At 40.3% G+C, this 17238-nt stretch overlaps 9 protein-coding genes across 9 annotated transcripts; 6 read left to right on the top strand and 3 right to left on the bottom strand.

Moving 5' to 3' along the window:
* Window positions 1-206: 206 nt before the first annotated feature.
* On the top strand, window positions 207-779 carry PAS_chr1-4_0317 (Zeta subunit of the coatomer complex (COPI), which coats Golgi-derived transport vesicles; the record flags this gene model as incomplete). The annotated part of the gene is made up of 1 exon (XM_002490394.1): window positions 207-779. The coding sequence occupies one exon, from the start codon at window positions 207-209 to the stop codon at window positions 777-779; it is 573 nt and encodes a 190-aa protein (XP_002490439.1).
* Window positions 780-858: 79 nt separating this feature from the next.
* Window positions 859-3966, bottom strand: PAS_chr1-4_0316 (uncharacterized protein; the record flags this gene model as incomplete). The annotated part of the gene is made up of 2 exons (XM_002490393.1): window positions 859-3876; window positions 3961-3966. The coding sequence occupies 2 exons, from the start codon at window positions 3964-3966 to the stop codon at window positions 859-861; spliced, it is 3024 nt and encodes a 1007-aa protein (XP_002490438.1).
* Window positions 3967-4321: 355 nt separating this feature from the next.
* On the top strand, window positions 4322-5380 carry PAS_chr1-4_0315 (Member of silencing information regulator 2 (Sir2) family of NAD(+)-dependent protein deacetylases; the record flags this gene model as incomplete). The annotated part of the gene is made up of 1 exon (XM_002490392.1): window positions 4322-5380. The coding sequence occupies one exon, from the start codon at window positions 4322-4324 to the stop codon at window positions 5378-5380; it is 1059 nt and encodes a 352-aa protein (XP_002490437.1).
* A 354-nt stretch (window positions 5381-5734) lies between these two features.
* On the top strand, window positions 5735-6799 carry PAS_chr1-4_0314 (Farnesyl pyrophosphate synthetase; the record flags this gene model as incomplete). Its single annotated transcript, XM_002490391.1, has 1 exon — window positions 5735-6799. The coding sequence occupies one exon, from the start codon at window positions 5735-5737 to the stop codon at window positions 6797-6799; it is 1065 nt and encodes a 354-aa protein (XP_002490436.1).
* A 130-nt stretch (window positions 6800-6929) lies between these two features.
* Window positions 6930-7211, bottom strand: PAS_chr1-4_0313 (Subunit 8 of ubiquinol cytochrome-c reductase complex; the record flags this gene model as incomplete). Its single annotated transcript, XM_002490390.1, has 1 exon — window positions 6930-7211. The coding sequence occupies one exon, from the start codon at window positions 7209-7211 to the stop codon at window positions 6930-6932; it is 282 nt and encodes a 93-aa protein (XP_002490435.1).
* A 418-nt stretch (window positions 7212-7629) lies between these two features.
* Window positions 7630-9825, top strand: PAS_chr1-4_0312 (uncharacterized protein; the record flags this gene model as incomplete). The annotated part of the gene is made up of 1 exon (XM_002490389.1): window positions 7630-9825. The coding sequence occupies one exon, from the start codon at window positions 7630-7632 to the stop codon at window positions 9823-9825; it is 2196 nt and encodes a 731-aa protein (XP_002490434.1).
* Window positions 9826-10012: 187 nt separating this feature from the next.
* Window positions 10013-12154, top strand: PAS_chr1-4_0311 (uncharacterized protein; the record flags this gene model as incomplete). The annotated part of the gene is made up of 1 exon (XM_002490388.1): window positions 10013-12154. One exon carries the CDS (start codon window positions 10013-10015, stop codon window positions 12152-12154), a length of 2142 nt encoding a protein of 713 aa, XP_002490433.1.
* A 49-nt stretch (window positions 12155-12203) lies between these two features.
* On the bottom strand, window positions 12204-14168 carry PAS_chr1-4_0310 (Autophagy-related protein; the record flags this gene model as incomplete). The annotated part of the gene is made up of 1 exon (XM_002490387.1): window positions 12204-14168. The coding sequence occupies one exon, from the start codon at window positions 14166-14168 to the stop codon at window positions 12204-12206; it is 1965 nt and encodes a 654-aa protein (XP_002490432.1).
* A 581-nt stretch (window positions 14169-14749) lies between these two features.
* On the top strand, window positions 14750-17164 carry PAS_chr1-4_0309 (Subunit of the SWI/SNF chromatin remodeling complex; the record flags this gene model as incomplete). The annotated part of the gene is made up of 1 exon (XM_002490386.1): window positions 14750-17164. One exon carries the CDS (start codon window positions 14750-14752, stop codon window positions 17162-17164), a length of 2415 nt encoding a protein of 804 aa, XP_002490431.1.
* Between the last annotated feature and the right edge of the window lie 74 nt (window positions 17165-17238).

The following is a 17238-nucleotide window of genomic DNA, read 5'->3' as shown; positions in this document are numbered from 1 at the left end:
ACTTGATTTGCTGCCTTAGTACGCCAGATATTTCACTATGCTCATAGCAGAATGATCGGCCCTGCCCACCAAGTTAGAATCCTTATTTTTTGATCTGGTACACTCATCGACAAGTCTCTCCTCTGCTCTTCGCGCGTCTTCTCCGTCCCGCGTCCAAACAGGACACATCAAAACTTACCCAACTAACTAAACAAGTTCCTTGCAAAATGACTACGGATGTGTCTCTTTATACGGTGGATAGTGTGATAATACTGGATAACACCGGAAACAGGGTTTTGGTAAAATATAGCAATCCTCCCCACGCCCCAGAGGACTCAGACTCCCTTGCACAGAGACCCAAACAGCAGGTCCAGTTTGAAAAGTCTCTCTTTCAGAAGACACACAAGGTAAACGGTGATATCGTTCTCTTTGAAAATAAAACCGTGGTGTACAAAGAATTTTCAGACGTTGTCATCTACATTGTTGGAGGTTTAAATGAAAATGAATGCTTCTTGTTCAATGTGCTTCAAGGACTTGTTGGAGCATTGGAGATAGTCCTCAAGTACTCTATTGATAAAAAGACAATCCAAGAAAACTACGATATGGTATCATTAGCAGTTGACGAAACAATAGACGATGGAATTGTTTTGGAGACTGATCCTTCTGTCATTGCTGCTAGAGTTTCCAAGGCACCAACTGAGGAAAACTCCATAAAGATCGATCTGAGTGAAGAAGGGCTGTTCAATGCGTTCAAATTTGCTAGATCCAGGGTTGCTGATCGTCTACAACAGGGGTTTTAATAAAATAAGGTTTAAATGATTATGTGTGCATAAAATATATACTGACAGCTAGAAAGTAAAGCAAGTTCGATCGATCGCTTTAGTTCTTCTTCTTGCCCTTTGATTTCGTCTTACCGCTACTGCTACCTCCCTTTTTGTCTTGAGAGCCGGGAAATACTACCTTCAGCTTACTAACTGTAATGGGCATTAAAAGATCCTGCTGTCCAATGGTAGAGATAATTTCTTCTTTGTCAAACCAATCTTCTTCATCTTTGGCAAACTGTTGTGTAAGCTTTTTGAAATATTCGACAACATCAGTAACTGATTTTCCTTTCTTATTGTTTCCCGGTTGTACTTTTACTTTGTACTTTAGTTTATTAAGGGAGGACCATGGTGCAAAAACTGGTACAGCATCAACGATGGTGTCTGTTTTCTTTGGTGAACTAATCACCGTTGATAAAACCTGGGTGTAGTGTAGTTCAGGGACAACTTCTTCATCATCTGGTGACTCAAACTCTTCTAGAAGTTTTCTTAATTGGTGCAACTCAGCAAGTTTTTTCTTTTGCACTTTCGATGCTGATGAAGACTGTTGAGCGGTATTGGTTGAATTCGACTTTGACGGCTGTCTTTCGATATCCTCTTGGGCTTGCACTTGTTTCAAAGTACCCAAAAGCTCCATTCGTTTTAATTTATCTTCTTCATCTTGATCCGCATATTTCTGTTTGATCTTTTTGAGTTTTGCTCTTCTACCGCGTTTAACTTGAGTCTGGTTCTCATTGATATCCAAGCCTTCCAACGAACTAACAATGCTTTTGCTGTCTTCTTCTGCATTATCAACCGAAGGCTCCTTATCATTTTGAATCTGTTTCTTTTCCAGTTCCTTTTCATATTTGGATAAAGAGGCAATCATGGTTTTCAATTCTTCGATCTTTTTCTTCTTAAAAGCATTAACATCCACACTTTCCAAACCAAGTTCTTCAGTTCTGGACTGACTCTTCGATAAATAATCATCATTTGTTCTCTTGTCTCCAAGCCACAACATTCCAAATCCCATGACCATTTGACAGGGAGGCAAGAACTGCTTCTCTGTTGTAATATTCACAAGTCCAGGCGCTAAAGCAGATCCATCCACATCTCTCTTGGAAACAGAAGATCCAGTCACAATCCATGGAGAAGACACCATTTTGTTTTCCCAAGCCTTTGTAGTTGATAGGGAGAATGCTCCAGCCTGAATAAAAGTGTTCGGAGCAACATCCTTGTTCAAAAATGGATTCTTAACGATAACTTTCAGCGCACCCTCCAGCTCGTTGCTGACAAGAAAATCGTTATCATTGTCAAAATATTCAAAGTAGATGTGATCAAATTGTTGGTCATCACGTCCAGCAACACAGAGAAAACCATCACTGGAAATAAACCAAAAATATTTCTCAAACCAAAACTTGTCTCTGATTTGTCTGAGAGCTGCATTGGAATTATTGACCTGGGAAGATTCGGTTTTCTTCTGTTTTTTCAAATCTCTATTGATTTTTGATTCGGCGCTCTTGATTGCCAACTCACTATTCTTCTCAGTCTTGACAAGTTTATCCTGTGCAATCTTCTTGGCATCAAAGTAAGTCGAAGCATTGGCATAGGCCGATAAAGAAAGATCTATATTCACATTAATGGTTTTGTCCTTTTTCCTGCTATGTTTTGTTGATGATTGTTTCTTGTTCTTAGTCTCTTGTTCGTCGCTTGAGCTGCTATCTTCGCTATCGCTTTCATCCTCTGAATCAGATTCATCTTCTTCTTCCGATGATTCATCGAAATTAACCAACGGTAGAGCTAATGATATTTTATTCTCTAGCAAATTCAACGGTAGGTTGATTAACTTCGCTATCTCATTACCACGTTTCTTTTCCACACCAATTAACTTTTCAATATGATTCCAATCCATTTGCTGGTCAAGTAAACTCTGGACAGCGGCTTTGCATTGTTCAACAACATCGCTATAAACCATAATCACCTCACCTTTCTGTATATTAAGAAGCTGAGCTTCAGTCAATTTGGCAATCTTTTCAAGGTTTTCTGATTTTACAGACTGTAGTCTCCTTTCAGCATTGACTTTTTGCTGTTGTTCTTTCAACGAGTGTTTAGAAACCTCAATTGTAGTGAAAAAGTCATCAATCGTTTTGTTATAACCTTTGATGGTCTTTATCTGGGTATCGGAAGATCTCTTGTGGGTTGGCTCATAAGGATGAAACTCATCATAGATGTACTCCAGAGAGCCCTCAGTCGATGGATCATGAATTGGGTTCCTTTTACTGACAATATATCCATCAACATCTTCCTTTCTAGTCAACAATTCAGAGAGACGAATTTCCGCCTCAGCTAATGATTCTAACAGTTTAGCCAATGAATCTTCACTTCTGTAGAGAGTACTATCCGATGTTGGATCGATTCCCTTCTCCCTAAGAACGATATGGATCAAATCAGACGAAAGATGTGGCGCATTGACAAATAAAAGCTTTTGAATTGTGTATGGTTTCATTGTTTTACCAGTCTTTTTAGCTTGTTCAATTTTGAAGTCCTGTGTATCCAACCATTGAATTATATCTTCCTTTGAGTAAGACTTGATGGCATGATCGGCCGGTGCCTCACTAAATAATTTTTTGGCATCAAACATGTTATAAAATTCACCTGTAGCATATTTTTCGTTATTTTCCTTTTCAGACACTAATCTTTGCAAAGTCATGATTTTCTGGTCTTGGTCAAGAAGGATAACGTTACCACCGCTGAAAAATTCCAAAACCAAGTAGTACATTCCGTCACTGAATTCAAAAACAACCAGTCTATCATCGCCAACTTGTTTCAGATTAGTCAATCTTTTTGCTTTCAGGTGCTTTCTAAGTTTAACTACGAAATTAGAAGGTTGCTGAGTTGTGGGTCGCTGGAAGTCAGTAAGATGAAGCTTTACTCCACTTTCAACTACCAAGCTTTTCTTGGAGTCTGGAATGGCAAATTTGAACAAATACGATTTATTGTTGTTAATCATACTGTATATGTTTTGTAGCCGATAACCCTTTATGGAATGACTAAGCTCAGAGACGATGAGCTTGAGATCCAAAGCTGAAATACGTTGCTGATCGAGTTAGTAAAAGCCCTAAAAAAATTCATGATTCATTGGGCACCAGGGATGGCTGCCGATCAGATATGTGCTGCTTACCTTCATTATAAGTTTACTATGGTACAGATCTCGTTAAAAGTGGCAAACAGGATGGACTTGGTCCTTTGGTTGAGAGTACTACACAACATCTTAACACCAAAATAAGGATATGATGATCAATTGGAAGGAAAAGAAGGATTTCAGTTGCATTTTTGGCAGTCAATCACTATATTTTTCAATTGAGATGATCAAGGCAGATCAAGCAAGTGAAAACTGAGCAGAAAACCTGCCACTAACTTGAACTGATGCAAAAGGGGACTTCATACCTCTCAGATTAGGTAACATCTTTCAGGATCGCGGTACATACTAACTGCTCAAGTAGATAAGATTTAGCCTAGAGTTTTAGGAAAGCAACAGAACAATGGAAGAAGCGTTGCAACCATTGGTTGAAAGATTGAAAAAAGGAAATGTCAAGATATCGTTAATGACAGGAGCTGGTATCTCAACTGGAGCTGGTATTCCAGACTTCAGATCTCCAAAAACAGGACTATATCATAATTTGGCACGTTTGAATCTTCCCCATCCTGAAGCGGTATTTGAGATCAACTACTTCAGAGAAAACCCTCATGCTTTTTACACATTGGCTGACGAACTTTACCCTGGGAGATTTTTACCTACGAAATTCCATTTTCTTATCAGACTATTGCAAGACAAGAAGCTGTTAAGAAGGGTGTACACACAGAATATCGATGCTCTGGAGAGATTGTCCGGTGTTTTAGATGATTACATAGTGGAGGCACATGGCTCTTTTGCCAGAAACCATTGTATTGATTGTCACAAACCAATGTCGATTGCAGATCTGAGAAAAGATATGAAGGATAAATCTCTAAAGGGGATCCCAACATGTCGTCATTGCAAGGGTTATGTGAAGCCTGATATTGTGTTTTTTGGCGAATCTCTTCCCCGTAGGTTTTTTGATTTGTGGGAGGAAGAAATTGAGGAATATGACGTTGCAATTGTCGCAGGAACAAGTTTAACGGTATTTCCATTTGCTATGTTACCTTCTGAGGTAAGCAAAGATTGCCTTAGAGTCCTTATCAACAAAGATAAATGTGGTACATTTGAAACTGATCCAAGGGACTCTGATGTGGTAATCCAAGACGAATGTGATAAAGTTGCAGAACTTCTGGTGGATTTACTGGGTTGGAGAGATGAGTTTGATCAATTAGTTGAGGAAGCTACGAAGAAACATAAAGAGAATAGATTAGGATTAGGGTTAGACGAAACCCAAGCACTTTCTGAAAAGTTGGCCAAAGAAATTGAGCAGGATATCCAAACAAACACTGAACCCAGAGATGAAGAGAATGACATTTCTGATATAGTAGAGGAGATTAACGAATTAGTCATATCTTCAGAGTCCAAACCTTCAAAGGACTCTGAGTCTAACCATGACTCTGAGCCTGAGATAACAGATGAATGAAAGATGTTTTTGTTTAGTTGACTATAAGTTAATTTTTTATATTAATTTGCACTCTGTCCTTCACTAAACTTTAGTTTGGTGCCAACTTATGATTTAAAAAGCCAGACAATTTTAATTCCCCAAACAGACCTCTAATTTTGCCCGAATAATGCCAATTAACATTCTAGAAACTTCGATTAACTATATATTTCATAAACCATGACCTTTTTCCGCCAATATCCTCATATTTCAGCCTAAGGAAGACTCTCCTCCTTTTAGCCTACAACGAACTTGCCCCATAAATACACCAAGCGCGACCCTCGTTCATCGTTTAACTCGTGTTTTCTTCTCACCTTTCGAACTAGTAGAAATCAAATGTCCAAAGAAGTAGCAGCTAAGAACAAAGTGAAGTTCCTTGCGTTCTTTCCAGACCTCGTGTTTGAGCTGGAAGTCATGCTGGAAAATTACGGCATGCCTGCTGATGCAATCAACTGGTTCAAGAGATCCTTGAACTACAACACTCCTGGTGGAAAACTCAACAGAGGTATCTCTGTTGTCGACACCTATGTCATTCTCAAGGGGTACAAGTCATGGGACGAGTTAAGTGCCGAAGAGTTCAAGAAAGCTGCTATTTTAGGATGGTGTGTCGAATTGCTACAAGCCTACTTCCTGGTCGCTGATGATATGATGGATCAGTCAATCACCAGAAGAGGCCAACCTTGTTGGTACAAGGTTGAAAATGTAGGAAACATTGCCATTAACGACTCTTTCATGCTAGAAGGTGCTATCTATAAAATTTTACGCAAGTACTTCAAGAAAGAATCTTATTATGCTGACTTGTTGGATCTGCTCCATGAGGTAACTTTCCAAACTGAGTTAGGCCAATTGTTGGATTTGATCACCGCTCCAGAAGACCACGTCGATCTTTCCAAGTTTACCCCAGCCAAGCATTCTTTTATTGTCATTTTTAAAACTGCTTATTACTCGTTCTACCTGCCAGTTGTGATGGCAATGTACCTGAGCGGTATTACCCATGAAAAAGATCTACAACAGGCTGAGCACATCTTGATTCCGCTAGGTGAATACTTCCAGATTCAAGATGACTACCTTGATTGTTTTGGTAAACCAGAAGACATTGGAAAGATCGGAACTGACATCCAGGATAATAAGTGTTCTTGGGTCATCAACCAAGCTTTGAGGTTGGCTAGCCCCGAACAGAGACAGATATTGGATGAAAACTATGGACGCAAAGATGCCGACAAGGAAGCCAAATGTAAAGAAGTTTTCGACCAGCTCGACATTGCCGGGAAGTACAAGGCTTATGAGGAGAACATCGGCAAAGAATTGCAGAAGAGAATCGCTGACACAGAAGAAGACAGGGGATTCAAGAAGGAAGTCTTCCAAGTTTTCTTTGACAAGATCTACAAGAGAACCAAATAATCTCAAGACTGGAGACTCGCTCTTTATAGAAATAGATATAGCCTTTTACTATTAATTCCATTTTAGTCATGCTGTGTTATATTTTGTAGACATGATATAATCACTGTATATTTTCAACTTTGATGTGCCCTTAAACGTTAACACGCTCAAGCTCCTCTCTACCTGCCTTGGTGTACAGGTATTCATTGTAGTCTCTAGCTTGAGCCCACACGTTCCAAACGATGATACCTGGAATAATCACATACAAAGCCTGAGCTTTGGTTCTTCTCCAAACGTTGAAAATGGCTCTTTCCGATGATCCTTTCAAAGGAGATCCGACGTAAGGGGAGATGGTGTAGGTAGTGACGTTCTTTTGCTTGGGGGATCCAATGAATCCCCACCAGCCCATGTAAGCACCTGGATGTCCTGCCATTCTTAATGTAGTTTTAGGGTAAGTAGATGGTAGTAGAATTTCCCGTATTATATTCGAGGCCATCTGATTGGTGATAATTCCGTTCTGAAATATTCGCAGGGAAACTTAGGTTGGTAGCAGTGATACCTGTAACTACCTTGCAGAGATAATCACCAGCTAATAAAGTATGGCCTTGGCCCTTTCGCATAGAGAATGGTCAAGACGTACAGAACTATGAGGGCCCAACACTGTTTCCATTACTCGTCACTAAGATTGCTCCACACAGTTAGATTTGACAGTATTGTTATTACATAATCTTTCCACATTTACTCACTACACAGAACATCTCACCTCACTGGGCATCGCGCGCGTGGGTCAATATCAAGTGGAGAAGACCAAAAACTTTCCTTATCTACTTAGTTCTCTAGACCATCTAATTATGGCAGGATCCAAGTTGACATTCGCAAAAGATCTTGATATCCCACTGAAATCAAAACCTACAATTGCATCCACTGTCAACTATACTCCTATCAAACCTTCTTTAGTGCCCTACAACAAGAATAATAGCTTTACCACACTCTCAACAGAGGACAGAAACCCCGCAGAGCTGGCAGACATAGATCCAAATAATGCCAACGGCAACAATCAAAAGATCCTTTATGGAGGGTTCACAGAGAAAGACTCAAAGATTGAGGATGATAAGGATGGTGACTATACGAGCGTCAACTATTACCACGGATCCTCTTCCATAAAGGGTATGGAAGACGAATATGTTCCTAATTATGAGTTCAATCAGGATATTCTCAAGAATTGGTTTAGTTCTCAAGATCTGGCAAATGAGAATGTTGAAAAGAAGAGAAACCTTGAGGATGATGTGTTGAAAGAACTTCATTCTCAGGCAATTCCAATAAGTGTCCCGAAGAACCACAAGAAGAGAGATATGGAAAAGAAAGTTGACGCAAAGAAGATTGATGAATGGAATGAACCAGTGGACATTGACAAATTATCTCAATTGATTGGGTCACCTCCAAGAGATTTTGATGAAAAGATTTTGAACGAAATACCATTTAACTTCCAAGAATTCTCATTTTCTGAAAGGAAGAAGTTTTTGACCAAGATAATTCCCTCCGAACTGCGTAATAATGACTATAAAAACCATTTGACAAAGCTCATCAAAGCAAAGTTCAAGTCCAAAGGTAACAACTTGTCCTCCTCCAGCTCATTATCATCGAAAAAGGCATCGCCAGCGATGTTATTTCTCAACAACATGTCTTCCAAAGTTAGGGTTACCATGGATAAGAACGGGCTGCCTTCCAGGACTGACCTTTCAAACGAACCAGTGCCCCCCAATAGTAACAGACTTGGTTCTGTAGTGATGGGATACAAACTCGGTAATGTCATTGGTTTCGGAGCATGGGGAACCGTCAGAGAATGCTGTAAGTATACTGGAGTTGCCAGCATTGCCGATTCCACGACTACATCACGGGCAGCTTCCTATGCTCCGAGCCGAAGGAGTTCTTTAGCGCTCAGTTTTGTATTGGATCCCAAGAGCCAGCAGTTTAGAAGTAATTATTCTAATCCACCAGCCTCCGGATATACAAATGCGATGAAAATCACTTCATGTGGTAGCGAGTCATTGATGAACGAATTTCTCAGAGAGATAAAAGTGTGGGAAAAAATGAATCATCCTAATTTGCTTCCCTTGCTGAACTGGACCCAAGCAAATGGAAATATTTTTGCCCTGACCATTAAGTGTTCTGGCGGAACCCTTTTCGATTTGGTAGATTTTTGGAGTCATTCTTCTCCTGATCAGGCCGTAATTCGGAAATACATGATCGATATCGCCAATGCATTACAGTACATGCATGGACTGGACTATATTCATGGCGATGTAAAGCTGGAGAACTGTCTCTTGGATATTACCATCTCTTACCATGAATTGACAAAGGACAATTGTGGTAACTGCATACTTTGTGATTTTGGTATGGCCCGAAGTTTGGAAGATATCAAGATTGAACGCAAAGTGAACGTGAGAAATAAGGCAAGCTTCCACATTGGTACTCCTCCCCGAAGAGGTAGAAGCAAAACCCCGACGTTGTCTTTGGGAAGAACACTTTCCAGCAAGGAGGTTGTATCAGAACTATCAAGTCAGCTTCAAAAGATCAAAGACCAACAGAACTATTCATCTTCCGAAACTCTGACGTCTGCAGATACGTCACCCAATGCATCGTTACCAAAACTGTATCGCAACTCTGCAAGTCCAGAAAAATCTCCAAGTATTCATCCTCTGCCAGATTGCAATATTGGATCTCTTCCTTATGCTGCACCTGAATTGCTTGTAGACCCTGACTGCCCACGTTGTTATCTGAGCAAAGAATCGGATATCTGGAGTTTGGGAGTGATGATATACACGATGATCTCTGGGAAATTACCATTTACGAATTCAAGCGACGAAGTTTTGAAAGAACTAATTAAGAAAGGGGATGTAGATTATTCCATTGCAGAATCCAGAGGAAAAGAGTTTACTCCCTTAGTTAATATTGTGAAAGGGTGTCTCAAAGGTGACCCGAAAGAGAGGTTTACTTTGAAGGAGATATTAGATCGATTGCTGGCAACCGATGCTCCTTTTGGGTAGAATTAATAAGTATCATAGAACTGATCGACGAGACAGTCATCAGACAACGAATGTAAACGAATCTATTTTCCACACCATATCCCTTTTGAGGAAGGCCTATTATCTATTTATCTCATCTCGCGCCTGAATAAAAAAAAAAAATTTCCCATAATTTTTTCCTTCAAGAAAGATTTAGTTTCCCGACAGAATGGTAAGAAGACAAAGAGCGGCTATCTTGCCGAATAATATCATTTTATTGCAGAACTTGGTCCGTAGAGATCCCAAGTCTTATGAAGAGGAGTTTCTCCAACAGTATTCTCATTACCAATCGTTGAGAGATATCTACCTTAGTGATGCTAACAGTGGTAATGAAGGAGCTGATGAGTTTGGAGAGCTGATTGGATTCGTCAGTAGCGTCTGCCAGTGTTTTCCACAAGAGACTAAGCAATTTCCATCTGACTTGAATAGTCTTCTGATCAATAACTACAAAGAACTTGATGTTGACTTGAGGGAGAAAATAATTCAATGCCTTGTGATGTTGAGGAATAAAGACGTTATAAGCCCCGAGTTTTTAATCCAGACAATATTTCCACTACTGATTTCACAAGAAACATCTATTGCCAACATTAAGCAGCTTCGAAAGCAGATCTATCAGACTTTAATATCTTTACTTAAAGCTGTAAATGTCGGTTCCAAGAACCAGAAATTGAACAGATCAACTCAAGCTCTGCTTTTTAATCTACTAGAACAGCAAACCACTCAAGGTTTATGGGCAACAAGGCTCACAAGGGAGCTGTGGAGAAGAGGTATTTGGGACGACTCTAGAACAGTTGAGATTATGACCCATGCTGCATTGCACCCTGATGTGAAAGTATCTATTGCAGGTGTAAAGTTTTTCTTAGGTGCTGATAAAGAAAGAGACGAGGCCCAAGACTCGGATGATGACGAGGAACCTGATTTGGCACAACTGAAGCATCAAGCGCAGATTACTAAGAAAACAGGAAAGAAGGCTAAGAAACTAGAAACAGCTCTTAAAACCTTGAAGAAGAAAGGATCCGCTAAACATTCAGCTACGTATCTAAACTTCTCAGCTATTCATTTACTCAGGGACCCACAAGGTTTTGCAGACGAACTTTTCTCCAAACAGTTACAGGGTAAACGTGCCAACAAATACAGTCTGGAACAAAAAATTGATATAGTGAATCTGATTTCTAGATTGATTGGTACCCATAAACTAACATGTTTGGGAATTTACACATTTTTATTAAAATTCTTAACTCCAAAGCAACAGGATGTAACTCAATTCATGGCAGCAGCAGCTCAAGCATCTCATGACTTAGTGCCACCTGAGTCCATTACCATAGTGGTCAAGAAGATCGCAGATGAGTTTATCAGTGATGGTGTTGCGACAGAAGTAGCAGCAGCAGGATTGAACACCGTAAGGGAAATTTTAGCAAGAGCGCCATTGGCTATTGATGCTGACTTGCTACAGGATCTGACCGAATACAAGGGCTCTAAAGCTAAATCCGTAATGATGGCAGCAAGATCGTTGATCACTTTGTATAGAGAAGTCGCTCCTGAAATGCTTGCCAGAAAGGATAGAGGTAAAGAAGCTTCCATGGGAATGAAGTCTGGTAGCAGAAAAGGTCTTCCACAATTTGGTTTGGACTCTGCCCTTACGAACACCAATGATTTGGCTCTTTTGGCTAAATGGAAAGAAGAACATAAGGATGAAGATAAGGTAGGTGATGAATGGGAAGTTGAGGAGGAAGAAGAAGAAGAATCTGACGAGGGTGAATGGGTCAACGTTGACGACGACACCGAGGCGAAGACTTCTGGAAAGAAAAGGGCCTACGAAGATGACGACTCCGATCTGGAACTCTCTGACGACGAACGGAATACCGACAAGAACAAAAACTCAGACAAGGACTCCAATATGGATCAAGTTCAGAAACTTTTGTCTTCTGATATTTTAACTCCAGCTGATTTTGCTAAACTGCATGAATTGAAAACAAAAGCTGGAGTGGAAAAGATCATGGGCCAATCTATTTTTGGACTCAACGAGCAACATGTGGACTCCTCCAAATTGGTTGGATCAACTAAATACAAGCAGAATAAGGAAGAGAGATTGGCTCATGTCAAGGCTGGTCGTGATGAAGATGCTCATGGTTCTAGAAGAGGAAAGAGAGAAGGAGAGCATTCTACCACTAATAAAGAGAAGGCTCGTAAGAAGAACTTCTTGATGACCATCCACAAGAGAGGTGTGCAAAGCAAACAGAAAATGGCTCTTCGTGATAAGCAAAAGGTTCTACGAGCTCATATCGATAAGCAAAAAAAGAAGGGTCATTAAATATATTTTTTCTTAATTTTCCAGAACCCCATGGATTAGTTTTTGTATATTAGTTTATCCATTCTGAATCTTCATCACTAAACTCTAAACCGTTTTCAAACTCTTGAAACTTCTTCTCGGCTATCTCAGATTCTTGCTTGACCTTAGTAAGGCCTGTCAAATCCTCAAGATAATTGTTTTCATTCAGGGCATCTTTGACAAAATCCCAAGTTCTGGATTTGTATTCGTTTAATACCTGTATCGAACATGCAGAGCAGTATTCGTAGTTATTTGCTTCAAGTTTGGAGGTTTCGAAATTGTGAAGAAACCCTCGGAGTTGTTGTGGTAAACATCCAAGAACTGTGGCATTATCATGGAGTGATGCAGGCGCATGACTCTTTAGAGGGTGTTGAAGAATGGAAACAAATAGTTCCGCAGCCAAAGAACTAGCAAGTAAGGCTACCCCTGGTCTGGTCACTGTGCACATTTGATCCAAAGTTCGATCAGTTGTGCTATCTTTCGGAGCAATGATATCGTTGCAGAAATAGCATCCCAGCCTGTGAGAGTTCTCTTCCGCTTCTATGTGCTCGGTATTAAACAAGTTTCCATGTCTCATTACCAGGTATGAATCAAATCCCAATGCAGCAGTGATGCAAATTTTATCAAAAACGTTGCAAAGCACGGTAGGCAGCCACCTCGTTTCCCTTGAATCCATTAGAAGGAAAACTACATCATGTTCCTTTATTAGGGTCACTAACCTTTGATAGTCTTCATACTGTCTTTTTTCATCGGTAACCGGGTGTCCAGCCATAGGTACTTCCAAGTTATATCCTTGGCTTGTTATTAACGGAAAAATTAATTTCAATGCTTTGGCTGCAGTTTCGGCTTTCGGAGCACCTCCCTCCAAACAATCTGTAAAATTGAACAACGGTTGTCTAACAGGGTTAGAGAATGAAACTTTACCATTATCAACAAACGTAATGTGTCGAACTCCATATCCTAGCAATACTCTCGAGACATAACTTCCCAGTGTTCCAGCACCGAGAAGTAGAACCTTACTATTCTTTATGATATCCAGATCAAGTTCAGGCATGACTCTCCATTTCATCAGCTTTAAATTTAGATCAACTGATTGGTCAGCCAAGCGGGCAGGGTCAACCAAAGCACCTATATCGGCCAGTTTGGGGCCCAACTTACCTTGAGCAGTTCTCTCCCACCCTGTTGTTTTTGGCTCGGAAGTAAGAGGCTCAGCAAGAGTGATGTCTAATGTAAAGGATGTGGTATTGTTGAATCTGAAATTGTATACTTTGATGTTCTCAAAGCCATAATAAGCCAGCATGTACAGAATATTTCTCAACTGGGTGGAACATTTGTTGAGGATGCTGCTGGTGTCAATAAACCCAATGCTAAGCTGATCGTCAGGTGAAAAACTTGACAATTGTTCAAACGGTTTGAATTCAAGGTTGTCAATAATGAAAGCTTGCTTTTGCTCAATGGGCAAACGAGCATTTAGCCACTCGTTAAGCTTACTTTCATACGGCTCTATCTGCGATTCAGTTAGACCACTCAGTTTGTTTACTTTCCATCTACTCACTAATGATGGGAAGCCAAACCAATAGATGAATTTGAACCCTTTCAAGTCGCTAAAGGACAGAATGAAAAATTGGGTCAACTTTGAGAGATCTTTTAGACACGAACGGTCTTGAATTGATTTATGCACCACCAAACCCTGTGATTGAAGAAATTCATTCTTGTCCACCTTTCTGAAATCCTCAACCGTGTTTAAGTTCTTCAGTATTCCTTTGACCGGGAACTGTGCATGCGTGTAAGTTATATTATCATTGAAGCTTGACTCATCTACAGATAAACTTGTTGGCTGGTTCTTCCCAATGAACTTAAAATCGACACTGCCCACTATCGCCTTGTCCGTGTCGTCCAGTCTATATTTGTTGAGCTTCAATTGGGACAGCTTCTGGAAGAATGACGAGTTCACAAATGAACTTATTTGCGAATAGGGGATATCCATGCTTGTCATGGTTACTGTGTGGGGGAAGGAACCTTCTAAAGGTTAGACAAATAGGGAAGGCTCGATGGGGCCTAACGCGACATTTGATTCTGACACGACCACGCCATTCCTGTAAACTGCTTGGCTTTCAGCGTACTAAAAAAGGGGGATATCTGGCCTGTTTAGAAGATATCAACAGCCTACCAGTGGAAACGTCTTTCAAGATTTTTGCGAAAAAAAAACAGGCTTCTGGGAAGAAGATCCGCAACCCTATCATCAGTGAATGAAAAGCTTATTGCGCATCCCCGCATCTTTCTTTTTACTCAACCGGTGTCCGTGCTAATTGAGTCCGACTGGTAGCAACAAAACTTTTCCAACATTTCTAGGAAACAGCAATTGCTGGAGTACAAATACTAGTTTTTTTCCCCTTACCTCTTGCCAAAATCCTAGCCGTTTCATATCTCTTCTATCTAGTACATCAGTAGTGCCGGAACCAAAAGTTTTACCTCTAGCTCGAACATTCAACCTTCATGAGAGATGGCTTGTAAACAACATTTTGAATTTCTCTACTCAAGCTGGAAGGCTTATGACAATTAGCTTGTAGTATTAATATGTCCCTGAATGAATTACAGGCAGAGCCAAAGGATAAAGACCCCATAATTAGTCAGGATTCAGATTCTTCTATGGCTGATGCTATCGAGGATGGAAATGTGCCTGAACCAGGAGAACGTGATAGTTTGTCGAGGTCTCGAAGTAGGTCTGACTCTGAAATTGAAGAAGACCAAGCTGTTAGAGTAGATGGAAGGAATCAGAATGGGGAGCAAGTAGTTGAAGCCATCACTAGCGATGTGGCCAATGATGAGCAACGGCTGCCAAACCCAATAAGTCTAAAAAAATCACCATCAGAGCCAGTATTAGAAGCTGATATACATGTAAAGCAAGAAAACGAATCGCAGGCTGAGTCGGACGATAAATCGCAAGGAACTCCAGAACAAGAAGAACCATCACAATCACAGACACAACGAATTACACATACAGAACAAGAAAATCGGTCAGCAGAACCCAAGCAAGAGCTAGGAAGCAAGTCAGAGTTGGAAGAGCTAGAGCCAGAACTTTCTGTGCAAGGCCCTAAAAGTAACGGAAGTGCAACAAAAAAGGGAACACCAGAAGAAAAATCTGTGTTCAGACCATCTGCTTCCTCTGACGAATCCACTGCTGAGGGAACGCCCATTGCTTCCCCCAAAGTCACTGACGATGTTTCATCCAAGCCAATCTTTGATGACAAGGTCAACGCTTCATCCTCAAAGGCCTCACCAAAGACAACACCAAAAGCTGCTACTCCAAAGGAATCGCACAAACCAACACCTGTTCTGGATGCAGATGAAGATGAAAATTTGGAAGATGACAAAACAGATTATGTCAAAGCTGAAGTAGTTGAAAGACCGTTACCCGAAGATAAACCTCAGACACATACTATTGTCATACCATCTTACAGCACATGGTTTAGTTTGAGAAGGGTCAGTGATATCGAGAAAAAGTCCCTTCCAGAGTTTTTCAATAATGTTAATAAACATAAAACAGAGGCCCTATACATAAAGTACAGAAACTTTATGGTGAACACTTATAGAATGAATCCAAATGAGTACTTGACTGTAACAGCATGTCGCCGCAATCTGATTGGAGATGCTGGAACAATTATGAGAGTTCATCGTTTCCTCAACAGATGGGGACTGATTAACTACCAGGTTAACGCTGAGTTAAGACCTCAGAATATAAACCCTGTCTCTACAGAGAGCTACAGAATAGACTACGATACACCGAGAGGTTTGTTTCCGTTTGAAACTTACAAACCTCCTACAAAATTACCAGATCTGACTCATATCAAGAAACTTCTACGAAGTGATGACGTAGAAACTACTACCAATGAGCCACCCAAGAAGAAAGTGAAGCTATTTACAGAACCAGATAAAAATCAAGGTTGGAACGAAGAGAAGTTAGGGAAATTATTCGAAGGAATCAAACAGTACGGCAACAACTGGAACCAAATTGCCCAGCATGTGGGTGACAAGACCCCTGAACAGTGTATATTGAGGTTTTTGGAATTACCTATCGAAGACAAGTTTCTTGAAGAGAACCCACAATTACTAGGACCTTTGAAGTATATTCCCAGACTTCCCTTCTCCCCTGTTGATAACCCGGTAATGTCAACCCTTGCCTTTCTCGCTACGTTGGTCGATCATTCAGTTGCTTCTGCTGCTTCTACTAGAGCCATCAGGGCAATTGAAAAAATAATTGTTAATAAGATTGAGTTGAAGGAGGATAAAAGTAAAGAGGAACCTCAGGGTGAAACTACAGATAAAGAAACTAATACGATCAAGTCTGAACGAAAGCAGTCGACGGATGATACAGAAAAGTCACCAAGAACCAATACTCCCTCTGAAATAAAGCCAACCAGTGAGAAAGAAAAGGAAGAAAACAAAGAAGAAGTATTGGAGAAGCCAGCTGAGAATGTAAAGGAAAGAGAGGACCCACTAGAGGATATAAAAGATGCTGGTGTCAACAGTTTTGGTATTGTTGCTTCTCGAGCTCATGTATTTGCAACTTATGAGGAAAGAGAATTACACAAACATATTATCTCTCTCGTAAATCAACAAATGAAGCTGGTGGACATCAAACTCGCTAAAGTGTCAAAGCTAGAAAAAGAATTCGAATTCAAGAAGAAGAAGTTGAAAGTTCAACAGGAAAGAAACTTTTTAGAGAGAATTTCTTTGTCCAAATCCACAGGTCAAGTCCATGACAAATTGATGGAAGCAGTGAACCTGTTAGAAAACTGTGACTCAAGTGAAAAAATCAAAAGTATCCTTGATGAAGCAAAGGAGTTAGCGTTGAAACCTTCGAACATAGAAACAATAGTTAGAAAGATAGGTGCTAATGATGCCAATCCGGATGGAACGAAAGATAGAGATGACTCCGTCAAACCCATTAGTTTGGATTCTCCTCAGTTATATAGATACTGGTCAGGTTAAATACTTCTTCAATGTGATCTAATGTAACAGGATGGAACTTCCCTATGTGTGCTGTATTCCGAGTTTCTCTGTAG

The sequence above is a fragment of the Komagataella phaffii genome, chromosome 1, assembly GCF_000027005.1.
Source record: "Komagataella phaffii GS115 chromosome 1, complete sequence".
Taxonomy (NCBI): domain Eukaryota; kingdom Fungi; phylum Ascomycota; class Pichiomycetes; order Pichiales; family Pichiaceae; genus Komagataella; species Komagataella phaffii.
Note: the sequence above shows the minus strand (reverse complement) of the source record. Positions and strands in the feature narration are given on the sequence as shown.